This window comes from Narcine bancroftii, chromosome 5, assembly GCF_036971445.1.
Source record: "Narcine bancroftii isolate sNarBan1 chromosome 5, sNarBan1.hap1, whole genome shotgun sequence".
Lineage (NCBI taxonomy): Eukaryota > Metazoa > Chordata > Chondrichthyes > Torpediniformes > Narcinidae > Narcine > Narcine bancroftii.
The window spans coordinates 65,879,955-65,901,955 of record NC_091473.1 but is presented as its reverse complement, the minus strand read 5'-3'; the positions used below and the strand labels follow the sequence as shown (position 1 = coordinate 65,901,955).

At 37.3% G+C, this 22,001-nt stretch overlaps 3 protein-coding genes across 11 annotated transcripts in view; 1 reads left to right on the top strand and 2 right to left on the bottom strand.

The window, feature by feature from the left end:
- dars2 (aspartyl-tRNA synthetase 2, mitochondrial) overlaps positions 1 to 984 on the bottom strand; it is a 46,680-nt gene extending 45,696 nt beyond the window's left edge. For 2 of the 3 annotated variants that reach the window (XM_069937640.1, XM_069937641.1), the window contains exon 1: positions 703 to 983. In XM_069937640.1, the coding sequence (XP_069793741.1) occupies positions 703 to 835 (133 nt within the window). In that variant the 5' untranslated portion in view covers positions 836 to 983. Of the gene's footprint in view, positions 1 to 702 lie in introns of all 3 variants that reach the window. The other variant, XR_011357578.1, reaches the window with a different exon arrangement.
- cenpl (centromere protein L) lies at positions 974 to 17,595 on the top strand. 5 transcript variants are annotated; one of them, XM_069937648.1, is made up of 7 exons: positions 974 to 1,135; positions 9,189 to 9,267; positions 9,365 to 9,488; positions 9,923 to 10,091; positions 11,714 to 11,959; positions 12,876 to 13,412; positions 16,516 to 17,595. In XM_069937648.1, the coding sequence occupies exons 4-7, from the start codon at positions 9,930 to 9,932 to the stop codon at positions 16,603 to 16,605; spliced, it is 1,035 nt and encodes a 344-aa protein (XP_069793749.1). In that variant the 5' UTR covers positions 974 to 1,135; positions 9,189 to 9,267; positions 9,365 to 9,488; positions 9,923 to 9,929; the 3' UTR covers positions 16,606 to 17,595. The 5 variants fall into 5 exon arrangements, with proteins under 5 accessions (XP_069793749.1, XP_069793751.1, XP_069793752.1 ...); XM_069937650.1 differs by having other exon boundaries at positions 974 to 1,159; XM_069937649.1 differs by lacking the exon at positions 974 to 1,135 and adding an exon at positions 1,381 to 1,447.
- Positions 17,596 to 17,915: 320 nt separating this feature from the next.
- The window catches only part of klhl20 (kelch-like family member 20), a 69,782-nt gene continuing 65,696 nt past the window's right edge, over positions 17,916 to 22,001 (bottom strand). For all 3 annotated transcript variants that reach the window (XM_069937645.1, XM_069937643.1, XM_069937644.1), the window contains one exon: positions 17,916 to 21,598. In XM_069937645.1, coding sequence (XP_069793746.1) covers positions 21,514 to 21,598 — 85 coding nt within the window. In that variant the 3' untranslated portion in view covers positions 17,916 to 21,513. The remainder of the gene's footprint in view (positions 21,599 to 22,001) is intronic.

Here is a 22,001-nt window from a genome sequence, read left to right as displayed (position 1 = left end):
AGTGAAGAGTCAGCAATATTCCATCTGCTGTGGAGCAATAGTGATGATAGGTGAATTGCAGTGGGTCCAGATCTTTGTTTAGGTTGGTGTTAATTCTGGCCATGACCAGCTTCTCAAAGCATTTCATCACAGTAGAAGTTAGTGCTATTGGGCTGCAGTCATTGAGGTAACTCACACTGCTCTTCTTGGGTTCTGGGATGATTGATGCCCTTTTGAAGCAGGTGGGAACCTCTCACTGCCACAATATGAAGTTGAAAATGTCCATGAACACTCTGGCTAGTTGGTTGGTGCAGATTTTCTGTACCCTGCCAGATACGCAGTCAGGGTCTGACGCCTTGTGAAGGTTCACCCTCTTGGATGATGTTCTGACGTCACCCTCAGATAGTAACAACCTTTTCAGGGATTATAGTAAACTCTGTCATTGTAATCAATAGTGGGGTGGGTTTTGACTGTGATGTCCTGGCCTGTGTCCACTATAGCAGACCATGATGCAGCATGTCAGCACACTTTCCACCACACTCCTGAGGAAGTTTCACCACCTCTCCAAATCCCACCCCCCCCCCCCACCATCCTGAGACCCACATGTCCCCAAGCCCTCGTCTGTGCTATCCACTTTCGTCCCTCCACCTCCCCTTAATCCTGGTAACGGTGACCGATATTTGACCCTTCATCCGAGCTGAATGCACCAACATTCAGCCCTACCTGGGCTGTCTCTCCCGGGGGTTCTGTCAGCGGCCGCCACCTCCCTGGTACCAGCGGCGCTCAGGCCGGCACGGAAATACCGGGCACGGCCGACTGCCTCCCTGGCCATCTTCCAAACCAGACTCCCGTACATCTTCAGCCGATTGCAGGCCTTGTGGGCGGCGCAACTCCACCAGCAGAGCCCAACTTCCGCAACTCCGCGACCGACCTCCACAGGCCATGCCAATCGAATGGAGTCTATTTCTTCGTGGTGATCGGCCGGCGATTCTTCCGGTCTGTTGGCAAGCAGCGCAGTGCAGGACGGGAAGCTGGTTTGAACCCGAGCGGGAAGGGAGGCTTGTGCGGGAGAGATGGACCGAGAACTGATCGACCGCTCCTGAAATTGCTGGATGGCCGATTTTTGAGCGACGAGCCCGCTGAGCCGAAGGCCGGGGTGGGCGCTGAGCCGAAGGCCGGGGTGGGCGCTGAGCCGAAGGCCGGGGTGGGCGCTGAGCCGAAGGCCGGGGTGGGCGCTGAGCCGAAGGCCGGGGTGGGCGCTGAGCCGAAGGCCGGGGTGGGCGCTGAGCCGAAGGCCGGGGTGGGCGCTGAGCCGAAGGCCGGGGTGGGCGCTGAGCCGAAGGCCGGGGTGGGCGCTGAGCCGAAGGCCGGGGTGGGCGCTGAGCCGAAGGCCGGGGTGGGCGCTGAGCCGAAGGCCGGGGTGGGCGCTGAGCCGAAGGCCGGGGTGGGCGCTGAGCCGAAGGCCGGGGTGGGCGCTGATCTCGTCACCGCCCCGGTCTGGTGCAGTGGGGTGGGTGAGTTCCATTCATCTGGTCAGAGCCGAATTAAAAGTAACAGGATTCCCACCTCTCCTTCTCTGGGAACTTTAGAATGATATTTGCAGATTGTTGATGTAGAGGCAGAAAATGCTGGAGGTGTTCAACTGGTTGGGCAGCATTTGGGGAGAGAGAATCAGATAGTGTTTGAGGCCCAGGGCCTGATTCTCTCTTTAATATGTCATGTTTTTCTTATTTTCGATTGCACTTTTGGATCCTGCCAGTAAACTGCTCGCATCTTTTCTCTTCCCATCCGGAGCAAGGAAATGGTCCTTCTTGTCCACGCCTCCCTCCTCAGCGACTTGTTCCATAATTCTCATTGCCTCCAAAAGGATGCCACTCCCCTTCCATCATTCTGAAGGTTCTGCTCAAATAACTCCCCGATTCTCTCTTCCATTTTTACCACTCTTCCAATTCTTAAACCAAACGATGCAAAACCAATCGTTTTACGGTTTCCCCTCCCAACATTCGAGCAGTCTGCTGGATGTCAGCGATTTATTTGCACTTCCATTATGGTGGAGTGTTTTTGGTGCTCACAAAGATCTGTAAGTTGGAAAAATCAAATGCAGACAAAAGACACTGGACAAAGAACTTTGGACAAATAAAAAAAATTGTTGGAGGAACTCAACAGGTTAAGCAACATCAAAGAAGGAAATGCATGTTTGACGTTTCTTTTTTTTTCCTTTTTTTTTAAATTTTTTATTTTTCACACCATAAATCACAATAGCCATGATATACACTTTTTCTTTTCCACACATTTACAGTGATTTTTTCTCCCCCCCCCCCCCCCTCCCAAGCCACCCCCCCACCCCCCCCCCTCATCCATTTTAGGTATACAATCTAGGTTGCATTAATTCAGTCAGACAATGTTGTCATTCAACAAAAATACACCAGAAATTCTACTGAGTCCATTCTTTTCTTTTCTTCTCCTTCCATCAACTTAGGTAATGTTTGTTCCCGGTAGGTTTTCACTATTGTATTTAATGTAAGGCTCCCATACTTGTTCGAATATTTCAATATTATTTCTTAAACTATATGTTATTTTTTCTAATGGAATACATTTATTCATTTCTATATACCATTGTTGTATTTTCAAATTATCTTCCAATTTCCAGGTTGACATAATACATTTTTTTGCTACAGCTAGGGCTATCTTGACAAATCTTTTTTGTGCATCTTCCAAGTCAATTCCAAATTCTTTATTTTTTATGTTACTTAGGAGAAAGATCTCTGGATTCTTTGGTATATTGTTTTCTGTTATTTTATTTAATATCTTATTGAGATCATCCCAAAATTTTTCTACTCTCTCACATGTCCAGATTGCATGAATTGTTGTTCCCCTTTCTTTTTTACATCGAAAACATCTATCAGATACTGTTGGGTCCCATTTATTTAACTTTTGCGGTGTAATGTATAGTCTGTGTAACCAATTATATTGTATCATACGCAGCCTCGTATTTATTGTATTTCTCATCGTTCCAGAACATAATTTCTCCCATGTTTCCTTTTTTATCTTTATATTTAAATCTTGTTCCCATTTTTGTTTAGTTTTACCATTTGTTTCCTCATTCTCCTTTTCTTGCAGTTTGATATACATATTTGTTATAAATCTTTTGATTAACATTGTATCTGTAATCACATATTCAAGGTTACTTCCCTCTGGTAAACTCAAATTGCTTCCTAATTTATCTTTCAAGTAGGATCTCAGTTGGTAATATGCCAGCGCTGTATCTCCAGTTATATTGTACTTATCTCTCATTTGTTCAAAGGATAAGAATCTACTTCCTGAAAAACAATTTTCTATTCTTTTAATCCCTTTTTTTTCCCATTTTCTAAAGGAAAGGTTGTCTATTGTAAAAGGGAGTAGCTTATTTTGCGTCAATATTAGTTTTGGTATTTGATAATTTATTTTATTTCTTTCTACATGAATCTTCTTCCATATATTGAGGAGATGGTGTAATACTGGAGAAGTTCTATGTTGTACCAATTTTTCGTCCCATTTATATAATATGTGTTCAGGTATCTTTTCCCCTATTTTATCTAATTCTAGTCTCGTCCAGTCTGGTTTTTCCCTAGTTTGGTAAAAATCTGATAGGTACCTTAATTGTGCGGCTCTATAATAATTTTTGAAGTTTGGCAATTGTAAGCCTCCTTGTTTATACCATTCTGTTAATTTATCTAGTGCTATCCTCGGTTTCCCCCCTCTCCATAAAAATCTCCTTATTATTTTCTTTAACTCTTTGAAGAATTTTTCTGTCAGTTGTATTGGCAATGCCTGAAATAAGTATAGTATCCTTGGAAAAATGTTCATTTTAATACAGTTTATCCTTCCTATCAGTGTTAGTGGTAGCTCTTTCCAATGCTCTAAATCGTCCTGTAATTTTTTCATTAGTAGATTGTAATTGAGTTTATATAATTGGCCTAGATTTTTGTTTATTTGCACACCTAGGTATCTTATTGCCTGCATTTGCCATCTGAATGGGGATTCCTCCTTAAATTTTGAGAAATCCGCGTTATTCATAGGCATTGCTTCACTTTTATTTACGTTTATCTTGTATCCCGACACTTCTCCATATTCCTTCAATTTCTTATATAGTTCTTTTATTGATAGTTCTGGTTCTGTTAAGTACACTATCACATCATCCGCAAATAGACTGATTTTATATTCCCTGTCTTTTATTTTTATTCCTTTTATATTATTATCTATTCTTATCGATTCTGCTAGTGGTTCTATAGCTAGCGCAAACAATAATGGTGATAGTGGGCATCCCTGCCGCGTTGACCTGCTTAAGTTAAATTGCTTTGATACATGTCCATTTACTGTCACTTTCGCTAACGGTCCCTCATATAATGCTTTAATCCAATTAATATATTTCTCCGGTAAACTGAATTTTTGCAATACTTTGAACAAGTAATTCCATTCTACTCTGTCGAAGGCCTTCTCTGCGTCTAAAGCAACTGCTACTGCCGGTGCTTTATTTCCTTCTACTGCATGAATTAAGTTAATAAATTTACAAATATTGTCTGTTGTGCGTCTTTTTTTGATAAATCCAGTTTGGTCTAAATTTACCATTTTCGGTACCTGTTCTGCTAATCTGTTTGCTAATAGTTTAGCTATTATCTTATAATCTGTGTTTAGCAGCGATATTGGTCTATATGACGCTGGTGAGAGTGGATTTTTCCCTTGTTTTAGTATCACTGTAATTATTGCTGTTTTACATGAATCTGGTAAGTTTTGTGTCTCATCAATCTGGTTGATTACATCCAGGAGGGGCGGTATTATTAGATCTTTAAATGTTTTGTAGAATTCTATTGGGAGTCCATCCTCTCCTGGTGTCTTATTATTTGGTAAATTTTTTATTATCTCTTGTATTTCTACTGTTCCAAATGGTTCTGTTAATTTATTTTGTTCCTCTATTTGTAGTTTTGGTAGTTCAATTTTAGTCAAAAATTCATCTATTTTCCCTTCTTTCCCTTCGTTTTCAGTTCGGTATAATTGTTCATAGAATTCTCTGAAGTTTTCCTTAATTTCTTTTGGATTATATGTAATTTGTTTGTCTTTTTTCCTTTTTGCCAATACCATTTTCTTAGTTTGCTCTGTCTTAAGCTGCCATGCTAAGATTTTGTGTGTTTTTTCACCTAGTTCATAATATTTCTGTTTTGTCTTCATTATATTCTTCTCCACCTTATATGTTTGTAATGTTTCATATTTTATTTTTTTATCCGCCAATTCTCTTCTTTTGGTTGTATCTTCCTTTATTGCTAATTTTTTTTCTATGTTTATTATTTCCCTTTCCAACTGCTCTGTTTCCTGATTATAGTCCTTCTTCATCTTGGTTGCATAACTTATTATTTGTCCTCTAATGAATGCTTTCATTGCGTCCCATAGTATAAACTTATCTTCCACTGATTCCGTATTTACTTCAAAGTACATTTTTAATTGTTTTTCAATAAATTCTCTAAAATCCTGTCTTTTAAGTAGCATGGGGTTTAATCTCCATCTATACATTCTTGGAGGGATGTCCTCTAGCTCTATTGCCAATAACAGGGGTGAGTGGTCCGATAATAGTCTAGCTTTATATTCCATTTTCCTAACTCTCCCTTGAATGTGGGCTGATAACAGGAATAGGTCTATCCTTGAGTATGTTTTATGTCTAGTCGAGTAGTATGAGTATTCCTTTTCCTTTGGGTTTTGTTTCCTCCATATGTCCACAAGTTTCATTTCTTGCATTGATTTAATTATAAATTTGGTTACTTTGTTCTTCCTGTTAATTTTTTTCCCCCGTTTTATCCATATTTGGATCCAAATTCAGATTGAAATCCCCTCCTATTAGTATGTTCCCTTGCGTATTAGCTACCTTCAAAAAGATATCTTGCATAAACTTTTGATCTTCTTCGTTAGGTGAATATATATTAAGTAGATTCCAAAGCTCCGAATATATCTGACATTTTATCATAACATATCTCCCTGCTGGATCTATTATTTCCTCTTCTATTTTAAATGGCACATTTTTGCTAATTAATATAGCCACTCCTCTTGCTTTTGAATTATACGATGCTGCTGTTACATGTCCTACCCAATCTCTCTTTAATTTCTTGTGCTCCAATTCAGTTAAGTGTGTTTCTTGGACAAATGCTATATCTATTTTTTCCTTTTTCAGTAAATTTAGTAGTTTCTTCCTTTTAATTTGGTTATGTATTCCATTAATATTTAGAGTCATATAGTTCAGCGTAGCCATTTTATATTTTGTTTATCTTCTCTTTCCGTTTTTCCATCATTACCTTTCCTCCTTTTCCATTTCTGTTTTCTTATTTTCAACTCTTTACCAGACAACATTCCTACAACATCCAACATTTTCCTTATTCTCCTATTTCTATCTTCTTTATCCCCAATCTCCCCTTCCCCTCCTGAGTTGTCCTTTATCCCTTGTCGGACAACCACATCTCCCCTCTCCATTTGGATTTGCGAATCCACTCGCAAGCGTCAACTGATTTTGCAGTGACCGCTCTTTTCCCCCACCCAGCCCCCCCCAGAAAAGATTTCACTTTTTATATGTCACAAAGGTCACTCTTTTAATTCCCTCCTTATTCTCTCTATTCCATTACCTTCCTTTATTAATTCTTGTCTATACTATCTATGTTTTCCTCTAATTACAGATACTTTCACTTATGCCCATTGTCTCTATTCACTCTTATACCTCTTTACCCGCATACATATCAATCGTGGTCATTTTTACCCTCATTACCCGTCTTCATCCCTCAGTCTATTTTTGTCTTTACCCACATACATATCAATCGTGATCATTTTTGCTCTCATTACTGTAAGGTAAAACATCATGAGATGGGAATGTGTAAGGAGTTACCCTGTACAGGGCTGTAACAAGATGTGAATGCATCCTTGTACTTACAAGATAAGAGAGACATTGATGGATTGAGAGGCAGGAAGCTAGCAGGGAAAGGATAGCAACAGTTTTAGTCATTGGACAAGTAATGATATGATGATGTTCTAAGCACGTATCCAAGGGTATAAAAAATCACCATTTTGCTGATAACGGCAGAATGCATTCTCCGACTAACATGGTTAGTTGCAAGTGTTACAATCCGGTAATAAAGAACAAAGAACCCTGATTTCGACTCAGTCTGGTGTTTGTCTCACTCATTCATGAACAAAGCAGACCTAACATTACCCGTCTTCATCCCTCAGTCTATTTTTGTAATTGTTCTGCAAATTTTCGTGCTTCTTCTGGATCCGAGAACAGTCTGTTTTGTTGTCCTGGAATAAATATTTTCAATACCGCAGGATGCTTCAGTGTAAATTTATATCGTTTCTTCCATAAAATCGCTTTTGCTGTATTGAACTCTTTTCTCTTCTTTAGGAGTTCAAAGCTTATATCTGGATAAATGAAGATTTTTTGCCCTTTATACTCCAGTGGTTTGTTGCCCTCTCTTACTTTTTCCATTGTCTTTTCCAGTACCTTTTCTCTTGTAGTATATCTTAGGAATTTTACTACAATAGATCTTGGTTTTTGTTGTGGTTGTGGTTTAGGGGCCAATGCTCTATGTGCCCTTTCTATTTCCATTTCTTGCTGTAGTTCTGGACATCCTAGGGCCTTAGGGATCCATTCTTTTATAAACTCCCTCATATTCTTGCCTTCTTCATCTTCCTTAAGGCCCACTATCTTTATGTTATTTCTTCTGTTATAATTTTCCATTATATCTATTTTTTGGGCTAGTAATTCTTGTGTCTCTTTAGTTTTTTTATTAGATTCCTCCAATTTCTTTTTTAAGTCTTCTACCTCCATTTCTGCTGCTATTGCCCGTTCTTCCATCTTGTCCATTTTTTTCCCCATTTCTGTTAAGGTCATATCCATTTTATTTATTTTCTTTTCTGTGTTGTTTATTCTTCTTCTTAAATCATTGAATTCCTGTGTTTGCCATTCTTTAACTGACTCCATGTATCCTCTAACAAGAGCAAGTATATCCTTTACCTTGCCTTTCCCTTTATCTATTTCACTGTATTCTTCCTCTTATTCTTCCTCTGGGTTGGCCATCTGTTGTTTCTTTGATGCCCTTTCCTCCTCTTCTTTCTTGTTTCCATTGTCTTCTGTGGTCTCTTCTTGCTGCAGGTGTTCTGCAGCTGTCGTTGCCGGCTGTGGAGATCGACTCCCCAGCTGGTCCCCCCTCCCGTCGGTGTGTTTTTTTTCATGCGCATCGCGCATGCGCGACTCCTCGCGCATGCGCGGTTGCGCACTTTTACTCGGCTCTGTGAGCCATTGTTGTAGTTCTTTTTCTACCGACCTGAGGTAGTGGGGTCCTCTCTCCACAGCGGGCCTCTTCGGACAGGTAAGGCCTTCACCTTTTTCCTCCGTTGTCTTCTCTTCCTCTCTTCTTTCCGTTGATTTTGATTTTTCTCCTTTTGTCTCCATCTTCTTTCCACCTTTATACTCACTTTTCTTTAACTTGTATTTCTGTGCCTTTGTATTTTCTCTTGTTTTTCCCGACTTTTCTGGAGAGGGCTGGAGTTCACCGTCCGGCCACTACTCCATCACGTGACTCCTCCATGTTTGACGTTTCTGATGAAGGGGAAATTAGTGGCTGTCTCCAGCTTCACTTTAAGCCTCCCCTTTCCACTCGTCTCCATCATTTTTCTTCTCCGTGTATCTTAAAGATAACTGCTCACGGAAGAACCCTTCTCATTGAATTAGGTTTAATTTGACCAATAAATTTTGTCTGCTTCTGTCTCATCTGCACAGCTCCCAATCTTGCACCATTTGTCTGTCATTCATTCCTCTGTCCATTTGCCATCCTCTGACACCTCCCCTCTTAATGCATTTTCCCCTCTCTTTCCTTTGTCCTGAAGCAGAGCTTTAACCTAAAACTGCAGTTTCCTCCATGCTGCCTGTGCCACTGACTTCTTGTAGTTTATTTTTGTTTTTTGACCAAAGGAAGATTATTTGAACAGTATGCAAAATGCTGCCAGTTTGTTAGCAAAAGTAGTCCTAAGCTTCTAGTCACCTTTCACTTTGATTGTTGATCCAGATCTTTGGCCTCTTGTATTTTGTTCAAAGAAAGGCCAAGGAGCAACATTGCGTCTTTTGTCTTGACACCACTTAAATCCTCAGCTGGCCTGGAGTTCAAAACCCATATAAACCAGCCTTTTCTTTTTCACGATAGAACTGGTGTTTCAATTGAAGGAGCAGGGCATGTTGAAATGCTCTGTTGATCAGGTCTGTTGGGGAAGAGAGCCTGCAATGTAAGTGTTCTGATTGATGATATCTCAGGCCCGTTTCTCTCAGTGAATTCTATGCTTGCCTGGTACAGGTTTCCAACATTTTCTATTTTTGTTTCAGGTGTCCAGCAACTACTGAAATCTGCAAATTCCAGTTCCAGCAGAGTGCTAACTTTTCTTGTGCATCACCTTGGATGTATTAAGTAGACATGACCAAGAGGGAAAAGGACTGGTGGAACTGAGAGGTACATTTCCAACCTTCATCCTGCTCCACACCAATCTGTTATGTCTTATTTCATGCAATAAGACATTATTCTCCCTACTTACCACCACCCCAGTTTCTTCCAGTTTAAATGTGCAAGTTTTCCAATTTTTACTTGCTCTCATGAGGTCATTATTCTAAAACATCAATTCTCTTTCTTACCCCAGTCATTGCTTGACCTGGACCTTGATCGATGAAAGTCTCATTACATGACACTTAAAATTATATGTTACTAGTATTCTCTTTTGTAGAAATTGATGATTGTGAATACCCTATACAGAACAATTGTTGGGGGAGGGGGGGTGGGAAATACTGAGATAGATTTGAAAGACAAAACAAGTTATGGATTGTATTCAGATCAACATAACTGTACCTTCCATTATTGTGAAGCAATAAGAATTTTTTCCCATCTTCCAGGTTTGACATGGAGTACGAGACACCTTCTTGCAAGGCTGGAATGGCACGTATGGGTGTATGTTTTACCCATGCAGGTGCCTCTTCAATATTTAGGAGGGCTATGCTGAAGCATACACCGTTTCATCAGACTCCAGCCAGACGGAGGATCTCCAGATCAGATTGGCCAGTAGTCAGTAAAATAACCTTGATTTTTCATGATAAATAGAACAGTTTCTCCTTCATAATGATTTATGGTTTGAAGAACAAAAGGAAATGTTATTGCTCTGTTTATCAAATAATTCTGTAGATAAGAACACAACAGACCAGCACATGTTGTGTTTCTCCTATTTGCCTTTATTTCTATTTCCTCGTCCTTCTAGACATGTTTCAAAAGATTGTCAAGTACATGCATACATTTGGTTTCTTCTAATTTAATCCTATAACCATCTTTTAAAGTTTATATTAAACTCTGCACTCATTCCTTAATTATGATTAGTACTGTACTATTTTATCAAATTGCCTTTCTCCATTCTGCATATTTTCCAGTGCCAATGAATGCTCCAAATTTACCAGCCAACCTCCATTCAATGCATTAATTTTCCTGATGTTCTTTTTCTTCCCACACCCCAGATAAGATTGTAATTCACATCTTTGGTGGACTAAGTTTGTGCTTTTTGAAAAGAATAAAAAATACTTGGCTTTTAAGTAGAGCCAAAGAGTTATATTTAAATCATTAAATTACTGTCAAGTTGTAACCTAGGCTTCCTGTTCAATTCCAGACATCACCTTCTGTGGAAAAAGGAAATGCAGAAAGAGAGGTTGGGGTTCAGAGGATATTTACTAGACTCAAATCAAAGCTTTAATTCACTATATTGTTGATTCTCCAGTATAATTCCATTATCCAGATTTGAGAAATTGGGACGAGGCTGAATAGAGTAGGTTTAGTAAATGTTTGTTCTTGTGAATGGTTTTGAGTGCTCAATGGAGGGTCAGTGACAAAAGGAGAAAGGGTAGTAATGAGAAGTCATTTCAGTGAGTAACATGATCAGAAATGCAATGATTGAAACAAAATTCAGAATAAATTTCAAGAGGAAATATTTTCAAGGAAATGGATATTGAAAGAAGTGGCATAAACACATGCAAAATGACTGGATTTGGTGAACTCTTTCTATGCCCTCCCTCATCACTTGTATTAATTCACTGATCTTGTGTATCAATCTATCTCTCCCCTCTTGCCACTGGTATTTTTACATTGTCCTTTTGGCTCATTTTATTCTCAAAATGGACTGTTCCTTTTAATACTTTTAGGCTCCTAAAACTTTGCACACCCTAGTATCTTTTCCTTACATTCTTTTGATTACACTTTGATTATAGAAAGTATCCAATGCAAGTCGTTTTTGGTCATGTTCCATGTTTCACAATTATATGCCTTAATCCAATTGTATTGCATGAAATGATTGGGTTGGTTGGATTTAGTAAAGCAGTCAACAAGAATATAGTACAGGTTTTCAGGTTGTATTATTAGTCAGTTTATTCTCTATTCTGTCAAAGTTCATCTATTTGCTGAGAAGCTATTAGTGTTATGCTTATTAAAATCATTCTAGACTGCTGTACTCCCTCTTGGGCATAAAGATGATTATTCTTTAAATAACTTCAACTTCACTGCCTGTTAAGACAAATTACTAACTTCAACATCTTCCCTTTGCAACTGAAATGTCAAATATCTTGAGGTGAACTGTATGGTGATGGGTTTTGTAATAATTCAGGTTTTTATGTGGATAGAAAATAACTACTACATCATTTCTTTTGCAGAAGAATCCAGAGCAAATTGCACTACTCTTGCAGAAACAATGGCGTCTATATCATCTCACACCCCTTTATAGATTTTCTTATGCTATGCTGAAGAAATACTCAAATGAGTTGTCTGTGTTCATTGCTTCTGAGAGAAAAAAGGGACTAGCAGTTGAAGTGGGAATTGAGCTGGCCAGCATAGCTAAATTCTCCATGCTTGCGGGACTCCGAGCTACTGAAAGTGATCCAGAGGCGGTCTTCATACAGGTTAAGTTTTAAACCAGTTTCCAATAGCAAGCCAGCTCTTTCAGCTTGGTCTAACTTAAACTTAACAGAATGGTTTTTTTTTTGGTAATTTTTTTTCTTTCATCTAATATTGATTGGGCTGACTTGAGATGTTCTATTTCCCATTATTTAAAAAGTGCAATACATAGTTTCTCTCAACTGACAAGCATCAAATCCTTTCATCACTTATTGTAGAAGCTTCAAGGCCTGGTTCACCTTGGGACCAAAGTTGTATCTTGCACCTGAAGCATATTGATTGTTAGTTTCATAAAATTGTTGACTTATTAAGGTAGGAGTTTGAGAGATGTCGAAATGATTATGACATCCATTTTTTGTCCTATTATCTGTGGACATTCAGCTGCTACTTTCAGTTAAGTCATTCATGGACTTGGGTAACTTGCAGCTACCATTTCAGACAGCCACTGGATTTCAAATGCAGAGCCCAAAAGTTCTGATATTTTCCAATACAAGATAATCCATTTGCTTATGTTTTTAAATACCAGCGAGAGCTAGTGTAGGATCAGAATTGCTAGATTCAATGGTAATTCCTAGGCTCAAGACTGAAGGGAACTTTAATTTTCATTGTCTATATTTACTGTTCAATATTGTAGTCTTCACTCTTTGAAGAGCCACATTTGGTACTTTTGTTTAATTTAGATAGAATCCACTATTTGCTTCTGGAACTCCAGAAGGTAGAAAGCACTACTTCTCACTAGTATCCGTTGGCACCCAATAGATGACTGAAGTTACCAATATTGTACATTTCTGAGCATGTGGAATGGCTGCCTAAACAATGATGTTAGAACTGAGTCTTGTACAAAATTACCTTCCCAACTTCAGAAGGACAAAAGGTAATAGCTAGACTTAAGAATAAGTGCTTTCCTTTCCTTCCTGACAGATAACATCAAAGACCCCTGTTCAACAGACAGCTGATGAGAAGGTGGTGTGGTCTGGGTGGCTATGCTGTGTGGATGGAGATTTGAGCTTCTTGGCATCTCTCCCAGTGGAATTCACCTGTTTACCCTTGCTTTTTGCAAATGGTCCTGAAACAGTAACAGCTATTGTTGGAGAATGGTTGCAAAAAACATTTGACTGTTATATCAGTGCCTTCCCCATAAGTTCTGAGAACCTGACGTGGATGGCAGCCATGTGGGCCAATTGTTTATCTGACTGTATCCATCGTGTAATGGAACTAGAATGGTCGGTACCCCCTATACAACTAACTATTTCACTGAGTATTCACCCTGAAGATGCTAAAGAACTATGGGACAGCATTCACAGAGATAAGGACGAAATCACTATGGAGGAAGTGCAGTTATTCATGACCAGTCTTCATTCACATTTCTACAGGCATTTTGGGGTCCGGCTTGCAGCAACGCGTCTAGTAAGAGTGACGACGGCTGTTGCATCCGCTCATTGTGAGGGGAAGTTAAAGGTGAGAAATGGGTAATAAATTTAAAATGCAACTTTCACAGCATTAACCATTTGTTAAACAGAATGATTTCATGTATTCTCCCTTCTGTCTACTTTTTCACGATTTCAGGACAAGTCATTTGCTATTTTCTCTTCAAATGTTGAACTGCCATTAGTTCTGAATCCTCAAGCTATCCCAAGATTAGCAGTTATGGGATACTTTTTAACAGATCATGATTCTGTGCAGAGAAGATTGGATGTATAGAACAAGACTTTTGGTCCATGATGTCTGTGCCAAGCACAATGCCAGATTAAACTTTTTTATTGCTGCACATTCCCTGATATTCATTTTTAAATTTTAAGCATTCAGCACAGTAACAGGCCCTGTTGGCACATGAGCCCGTGCCACCCAATTAACCTTCACCCTCAGTACATTTTTTTGAACGGTGAGAGGAAACCGGAGCCCCTGGGGAAAACCCAGGCAGACATGGGAAAACATACAAACTCCTTACAGTCAGCGTGGGATTTGAACCCTGATCCCGATTGCTGGCACTTTAATAGTGTTGTGCTAACTGCTACACTAGCCATGCCGCTCATGTGGAATAATTTTTTTAATCCCTATCAGAGTCTGATCATCCATATTCTTCTGCATTTGAAAGGGTGAGGAAAATTGAGGAACATTGTTAGTCACAAGAGCTAAAAAGATATCAGAGCTGAATGTACATTAATCATAAAATAATGAAAATTACTTCATTTGCATGAGTATAAAAACCTGAAACTGCATTTTTGATGAAAATGTATGCCTGTTCTGGTCATAATCTTTGATCCATTGCAAAGTTGGCTACTAACAGGATCAGTGATTTCTTTGTTGCCTGCATGAAGGAAATATGTCAGCTTCCGCTATTTATCTTCATTGCCCACCTCCTAAAAATCTAGATTACATTGACGAGTGTAGTATGTTCTGACTATAGAATGTGGTTGTTGGTTCTGAACCAAGTGCGGAAACCCATCATTACAGAATTGTTTTTGATGTTGCTAAAGCTACAAAATATGATAAAGCACAAATGCTGAATTTTGGTAGTGTCAGAAACATACATCCATTTTTGTTGCCCTTGGCTTCAGTTGTTTCATTTTTCAACTTGCATGGGTTTTTTTAAACATTCATATTTAATGGCCTATGAGGGAGATTGACGAAAGAATGAACATTTTTCAGTTTACACCACCATGAAATTATGCAACTTTTACTTTGGGTTCTATGTCAGCAACTGGTATTTTGTTCCAAGTCAAGTGTTTGTTTTTCTGCCTTGGAGGAAATTCATGGGTTCTAAATCTAAATTTAAATCTAAAAAAGGGTATAATTAACACAAGATATTTGTATGAAATTTAATGTCACTGACAAAAGGCAAAGGAGGAAAAACCCAACACCCAACCCCAACCAACCAATTTTCCCCTGCAGCCGCTGCAACCGTGTCTGCCTGTCCTGCATCGGACTTGTCAGCCACAAACGAGCCTGCAGCTGACGTGGACTTTTACCCCCTCCATAAATCTTCGTCCGCGAAGCCAAGCCAAAGAAGAAGAATGTCTGTATCCTCTCCTAAGAACTCTATCTAACCAATAACAAAAACGGAGATATCTAGTGATTAATATTCATGAATAACCTGTCAATACCTTTTGAACTTCATTTGGTTAACTTCAGAATTTTTGTTCCACAAGAGCAAGTTGATTCAGTGAGCATTATTTCTCTGGTTTCCACAGCTATTTTGGCAGCAATGCCATTCTATTAACTGCATACAGCACTGACCATACTTTCATGGGAAAAATACCTCCTTAAATAACATTTTTATAGTGGAGTTGTATTTGAATCTTTGAAATCTTTTAAAAACACCTCTGTCAAAATAGGTTTATTCCTTTTACAATGGATAACCAATTCTTGAGAATTTTGAGACTGAAGGGTATTAAGAGGATTGAAGATCATTTTGATAATGGGAAATTTATAACATTTGAAAGAATGAGGGAAAAATTTAATGTACCTAGTAATACTTTATTTTGTTATTACCAAGTTAAAGCTTTTTTATTTGGCAAAATAGGACCTACTTTGACATTACTTATCAATGTGAATTAGAATGGCTGATTTGTAATACTACTGTAAATAAATTTATTTTAGTAATGTATAACTTACTTCAAATTAAGACCTCCAAAATTGGGTTGTGTAAATCAAGATTAAGATGGGAATTAGATTTAAATACTCCCAATAAGTGAAAAGGATTGGATTGATTTGTGTAAGAATAATATGACTAAATTTATAAATGTAAGTTAGGCTAGTTCACATCAGTTATATTTGACTACACAAAAATTAAATAGATTAAATCCTGCCGTATCAGATTTATGTTTTGGATGTAGATCTGAGTTTGGAGCTTTTTTCACTTAAATTGGCAATGTCATAAAGTTAGACAATTTTGGTTGGGGTAGGTAATTTTTTGGAACAAATTCCCACAGGACCTGATGTAATTTTTACTGAATAATAATGTAATACAGCCAAAATTAAATTTAAATATTTATCAAATTGAATTTGTGTTAATTGCTTTAACAGTTTCTAGGAAATGTATAGCAATTTCATGGAAGTCAGAAATAGATTTAGGATGGCATGCTGAACTTCGTAGTTGTATACCATTAGATAAAATTACTTATAATCTGCGAGATAAATGTCTTGTTTTTTTGAAAATGTGAAGCCCATATTTACAAAATTTTGGTTAGCATGTAAGATTGACTTTCTGAAGACCTCACTTCTTGGTAACCTCCAATAGATTTTTTTTGTATAAATGTTTTATTTTCTTGGAATTGTCCAGTTTCTTTTCTTTTTTTAGGGATGGGGTTGGGAGGGTGGGTTGAGGGGGATGGGAGGATATATACCACATGTAAATTTTTTTTAAAAATAATTTACAATTGAATGTAATGTAATTATATTGTGGTTAAACATTTATAAATAAAGTATTCAAAAAATGGGATACTTGCATCAGAAAAAAACTGCAAACCTTGGCATAAGTAATGAGGTACTTTTGACATTTATCTGGTGAGAATATGCTCATGTACTGTTAGTTGTTTTTTTCTGTTCCCATCTCTTACAGCTATTTAACAGCAAGCATATGGACCATGTGCTGCCATTCCTAACTGAACTGGCTTTTCATCAGATACAGTACCAACCTAGTCTGCAGTAGGATAGATTAAATCTAATTGGATCAAAATCTTGTCCGAGGTCACAAAATAATGTTATTTTTCATCTGGAAACAAACAGTTCCTGGATTGAACCACAAGACTGATCTAATGGGAAGGAGTAAATGGATGCATGACCACAGCATGAACAAAGTTGACTGTGGTGATCCCTCTATTATCCAGCGCTATTCTTCAATGAACCAGCTATTTTTGGCACCCTTCTGCAGGATATAAACTGTGCAGCTGTCAGCCAGACTGTGTCTCATTTTTAAATTGGTGTTGCACAAAACCTTATTAAATTTTTCTTTCATAATGCTTGCAGATATGCTATGTTGTGTAAATTTTAAACTTATTTTTTTGTGTACTTTCTCATGAGTAGCAAAGGTAAAGATGCAAAGTTAAATATTCAAATTTTAAAGATGAAATTTAGCCTCCATTGGGAAAAAAAATCAATTTGCTTCACAAACACCATAGAGCTATTTTCCCTCTGTATTTTGTCATAATTTACTGTATAGCAGAAATCATAGCTAAAGCTGTTAATTCTTTTTAATAAAGTATTAGTACCTCTATTGGTCATTTCTTTTGAACTTTTCTGATGTGTAAAGTACAATAAGCACCCAGAAAACTTCTGAAATTCCTACCTTGCCCTTACAACAAATGTAGCCTTGGTGGATGTACATCATGGTTGTGTAATTTATGGGCATTTTCTTCCAACAAGCCTTTGCTTAACTCTGCTGCTGAACATAGACATGCATTCACAGATCTAGCAGAAATGACGAAAAGACAAATGCAGCCCCAGTCCTTCACTACTTCTCCACCACATCATTTGAACTAAAATCTTTTAGGAATATGTGAATTTTGTGCAAAAAGAACCTTGGAACTGGGCCACTTATTCTCTTGTTTATGACAAATACTTATGAAAAAATACTTTTGTATCTAGGTGTGCATTAGTTTTATCCGCAAAATAAACTACCCAGACCATTATTATACCAAAATGTTTCCAGTTTATTTGTGGAAAGTGCACATAACATCTCATAAATGCTTACAAAAGTCATAAAATAGCACTGATGAATGAAATTAGCACCTAGTTGATGCAATTGCCAACTTACTGAAATCTAATATGCTGAATCATTTGGATTTTGATGCAATTACCAAAAGATAGTGAATTGACCACTACTTTACTTAATTATAAATAGTGCTAATTTAAAATCGATCCATGGTGAAAGTACTGGTTTGTTCCTTGGGTTTTTAAAAAAAAAAACAAAATCAGCTATGAATAAATGCTAACTTTCATATCATTTGCAGCAAAAACAGCTTTGTAAAGCAAAATAATTTATTAAATCATGAAATAACCCTTCAACCACATTTTAAAAACAATATTTTTAGTGGCTCATCACATCTGTACATTTTATGCTATTCATTGTAACCAAATACTACTACTGTAAATCTACATCACATGAATGATGATCTGTAAACCCAAGTTCTGGAAGTAGTCATATAAGAAATAGGACAGGGAAAGATTGCATCCTTAAAATTTTATCTTAAATCTGGAAGCTTACCTCAAAAAAAAATGACTGAGTTCACTCAATGTTTCATAACCTGTGAGCTATTTGTGACTTTGTGAATAAGATTAATGAATAATTTTTAAAAACAAAGAAGGGTTTTACCAGAAAGCATATGTAGCAATTTTATCCAAATTCTCTCAACATAATAGTTTTTTTTTTAAAATGGCAAAGAATAATTATGAATAAACAAATTGAACATTACACATTCCAGTCCAGCTGCAGGCTCTTGGATTGGGTGAAGAAAATGAAACAAAAATACATACATTTGTGCAATGTGAAAACCCTATCAATAATGCTGAACAGCTTCACTGAAAAAAAGTTTCTGCTTTTGTAGCATCCAGCTTAAAAATAAACTGATAAAAGAGCAAAAGAACAGAAAACTAATGAAGTTTTAAACCTGCTTACCCTAACATGGTAAAACAGATTCCATTAATTTGGATCAATTGTGCTTGTGGTGGACCCGCACTATAACCTGGAGCCTCAATGGAAAATGCAAATACCATCCACTAGATAGTTTTTATTTTACAAAAACACAGTCATATTAAAATTGTGGATTTAAACATCTTTCAGATCGCTTACTTATAATTGGAGTATTTAATTAATTCTTTTTATGGTTGACACTTAGTTCTGCCAAAGACTGTTAGAAGTGTATTTTTTGTCACAAAATCCCTTGATCATCAGTATATTCAGTTTTCTCTCCATTTTTTTTGGCTAACACCTTTCAACCAACAATATTACAACAGATTATCTGGCACCTTGGCCAAATCAAGCTGCTCTGTTTCTGACATGACAACAGTTTATTCAGTTTGCACACTAGCTCAATGACTACCCGGGTTTCCCCTTGCTTTAGTTTCCTACTACGCCTCCAGGTTGTTAGATTAACTGGCCATTTTGCTACTATAGTGCAGGTGCATGGTGAAACTGGGGGAATTAATGGGAATGTACAAGAAATAATGTGATCGGTGGTCAATTACTGCAAATAGATATCTGGTGGAGAGGTGCTACAGCATTTTTCTGTGCTCTAAGAATGCAAAATATGGAGATTGGCTTGTTTATTTGCAGTAAAACAATTAGGCCAACTTTCAGACAAATGTCCGTCTCAGAGGGTTATTGGGGTGAAACGTCTGAGAAGCTATTTCACCAGAAAAATTAATTGAAAGAACTACGGGTACTTGACTACAAATATTGAAAACAGTTTGAATACATAAATTGAAGGGGACAAATTAAAAAGCCATCATCTAAATATAAAAGCTACTGATATTTGTATGTCAGAGTTCTGCAAAAATAAATCCTACAAATGTTTAGAAATTAAATGAAACCAATAAATTATGGGATTTTCAACAAATGGATGCTGTAGGGTTTGCGACAAATAATACTTATGAATCAATTTTTTTTAAACTTTAACTCAATCCCCTTTATGGCATCATTTTGTGAATATTACTGAGGCCAAAAACTTATTTTGATCATGACCACTTCATACAAATTCTAGCTCATGATCTTGGAGTCTGAGTTAAAGGATGGCGAACTTCATAGAAGGCAGAACAGAATTCTATCTTTGGAAAATGGTGTTGAGAAAAACTGCAAATCTAATTCATCCAGCCACCTTTGTGTCAACTGCTCAGTGAAAGGTTGCTAAACAAATATCAAGATAAAAAGAACTTGAACCACCATTTAGCCCATTATTAAGATTAATGGTTTAGAACTAGCAATTTAATGGTTGCTGTCCTTCAAAAAGCAATCATTTGTGTGAAGCATGCTGAAAAGGCAATTAATACATTAATGTTTATAATAGGTGCAGGGATATTGTCTTTATGAAAGCAACAAGTATAAATATGAGAATCTTAAACAAATTAATTTGAAAATCCAAAAAGATGACCATCAATTTAATTTCTCTCTTTTTCCCTAAATGCTAAGTTCCAATTATACCAAAAATGGGAGACTGAAAAATTTCATGAATATTTATCTTTCTTGCCTGTCAAAATTTTAGAACTTCTTCAATCATATACAGTACTATAAGCTGGGGGGGGTGGGGGGGGAAAGCAATGCCCTTCTTCGTATCAGTGATCTTTCTGTTTCTGTGCAGAAAAATATTTTGAACAAGATCAATTCAATTAATTAAACAAACGTCCAACCTAACTTCTTTCTTTTAATGGCTATCTAAAAGCACACAGACATTTCTTCAATAACCTGGAGATCACCTAATGATTGAACTGTGTAGTCTCTAACAAGAAGTCATTCAGCACAAGCCCCATTACATGGATATCAACCACTTCACAAAACAAAGCAATGATGTTTTTAAAGATCTATTACCACTTAATATTCATCCAAAGTTATGAAAATGCTCAGATTGTGAGAATTTACAAACATTAACTTAATGTCCACTGGTAATAAGAAGGTGTGGGAAACATTTCAAATATAATTAAAGTAAAACTTGAAGGAAATCTGATAACAGAAAATACTGCTTTAAGATCAATAGTTCATCTCAAATTGATACTGAAAGGGTATATTAATACGATAAAATCTTTACCAAACATTTTTGGCTCCCATGAGGAAGAATCATGCATCTTTTTTGGTCATGACATCGTGATAATCAAGTTTTGTTATGTGCATTATCACACTGAGCACTTGCAATTACAGAGAGAATAAAATGCGTTCATTTTGTCATTAATACAATGCCCTTTAAGAATATTCTAGTTTTGATATATTTCAGGGAGTTCAGAACAGTATTAGTCCTGCAATATCTTGAATAAAATACTATAATCACTGTACCAAACACAAAAATTATTAAATATAAGTAAAAAGTCGCAATGGTTGGTTTTAATATTCAGGTCTCCACAGAGGAACCACAGATTTTTTTTTCCCCCATTTGCCCCAACTTAACGTTCACCATAAATATATTATTTCTTAGAGTACATGGAATTGTTCAGTTTGATGGGAATTAGCTTATTTCCACAGGTTGACAATCATCTCCAAAAGAAGTAAACCCACACCTGTTTTCATTCCAAATTCTTTGAAAGATGAGGATTAAGAAGTTGATTTACAAGTTACACTTGTGCAACTTTTCTATACTGCCCACTTTAGAGGTGCTGCCAACTGTTCTGAATGAGAAAGCTTCCCCCACATACATGTATTGGGATCAATCCACAATATCATTAGAACTGTTCATCAGCCCAACATAGAAGTCTGTTTTTTTTTTCCATTGACCACATATTGCATGGAGCTCTGAATATCTCCTACTTTTATTGATCAGCAGCCAGATTCTACTGAACTGAATACCAGAATGAAAGTGTACTCCTCCTGAACAATAAATAGCATCCAATAGCAGCAGAGATATCAGACTTTACTGGTTTACCATATGTGGGATTCGCAGTGTGTCATTTTGATAACACCCACTCCACCGCCAAGTCTGCGATAGTTCATACCTCCATACAACCTGTTTTTGTTTGGGGGGGGGGGTGTGTTGGTGGTAAGGAAGGGTTGTGAGGAAAAAGGGAGTAGAAGATTATGACAAGGAAAAGAGTAAACAAAAATATAACCATTTCCAACTTCCGGCTTTCAGAAATAAAAATCCACTCGCACGTGGCTGATCTTTAAAATTATCAGCTAATTAGTACATGGTATTGTAATTAAGATTAACACGAGGCAAAAAAATAGGACATATCTGGTTATAGAAACCACGCCACACAAATAAAGTTTTGACTTGTAGCACTGAATTCTTTGCTACTCCAAATAAAAACCTTTACATCTGTATATCATACAGAGTGATACAAAGTTATAGAGATTTCCAGGATCAGCTGAGCACTGTCACTAATAGAGATAATGGGGAAGAAGTTGAG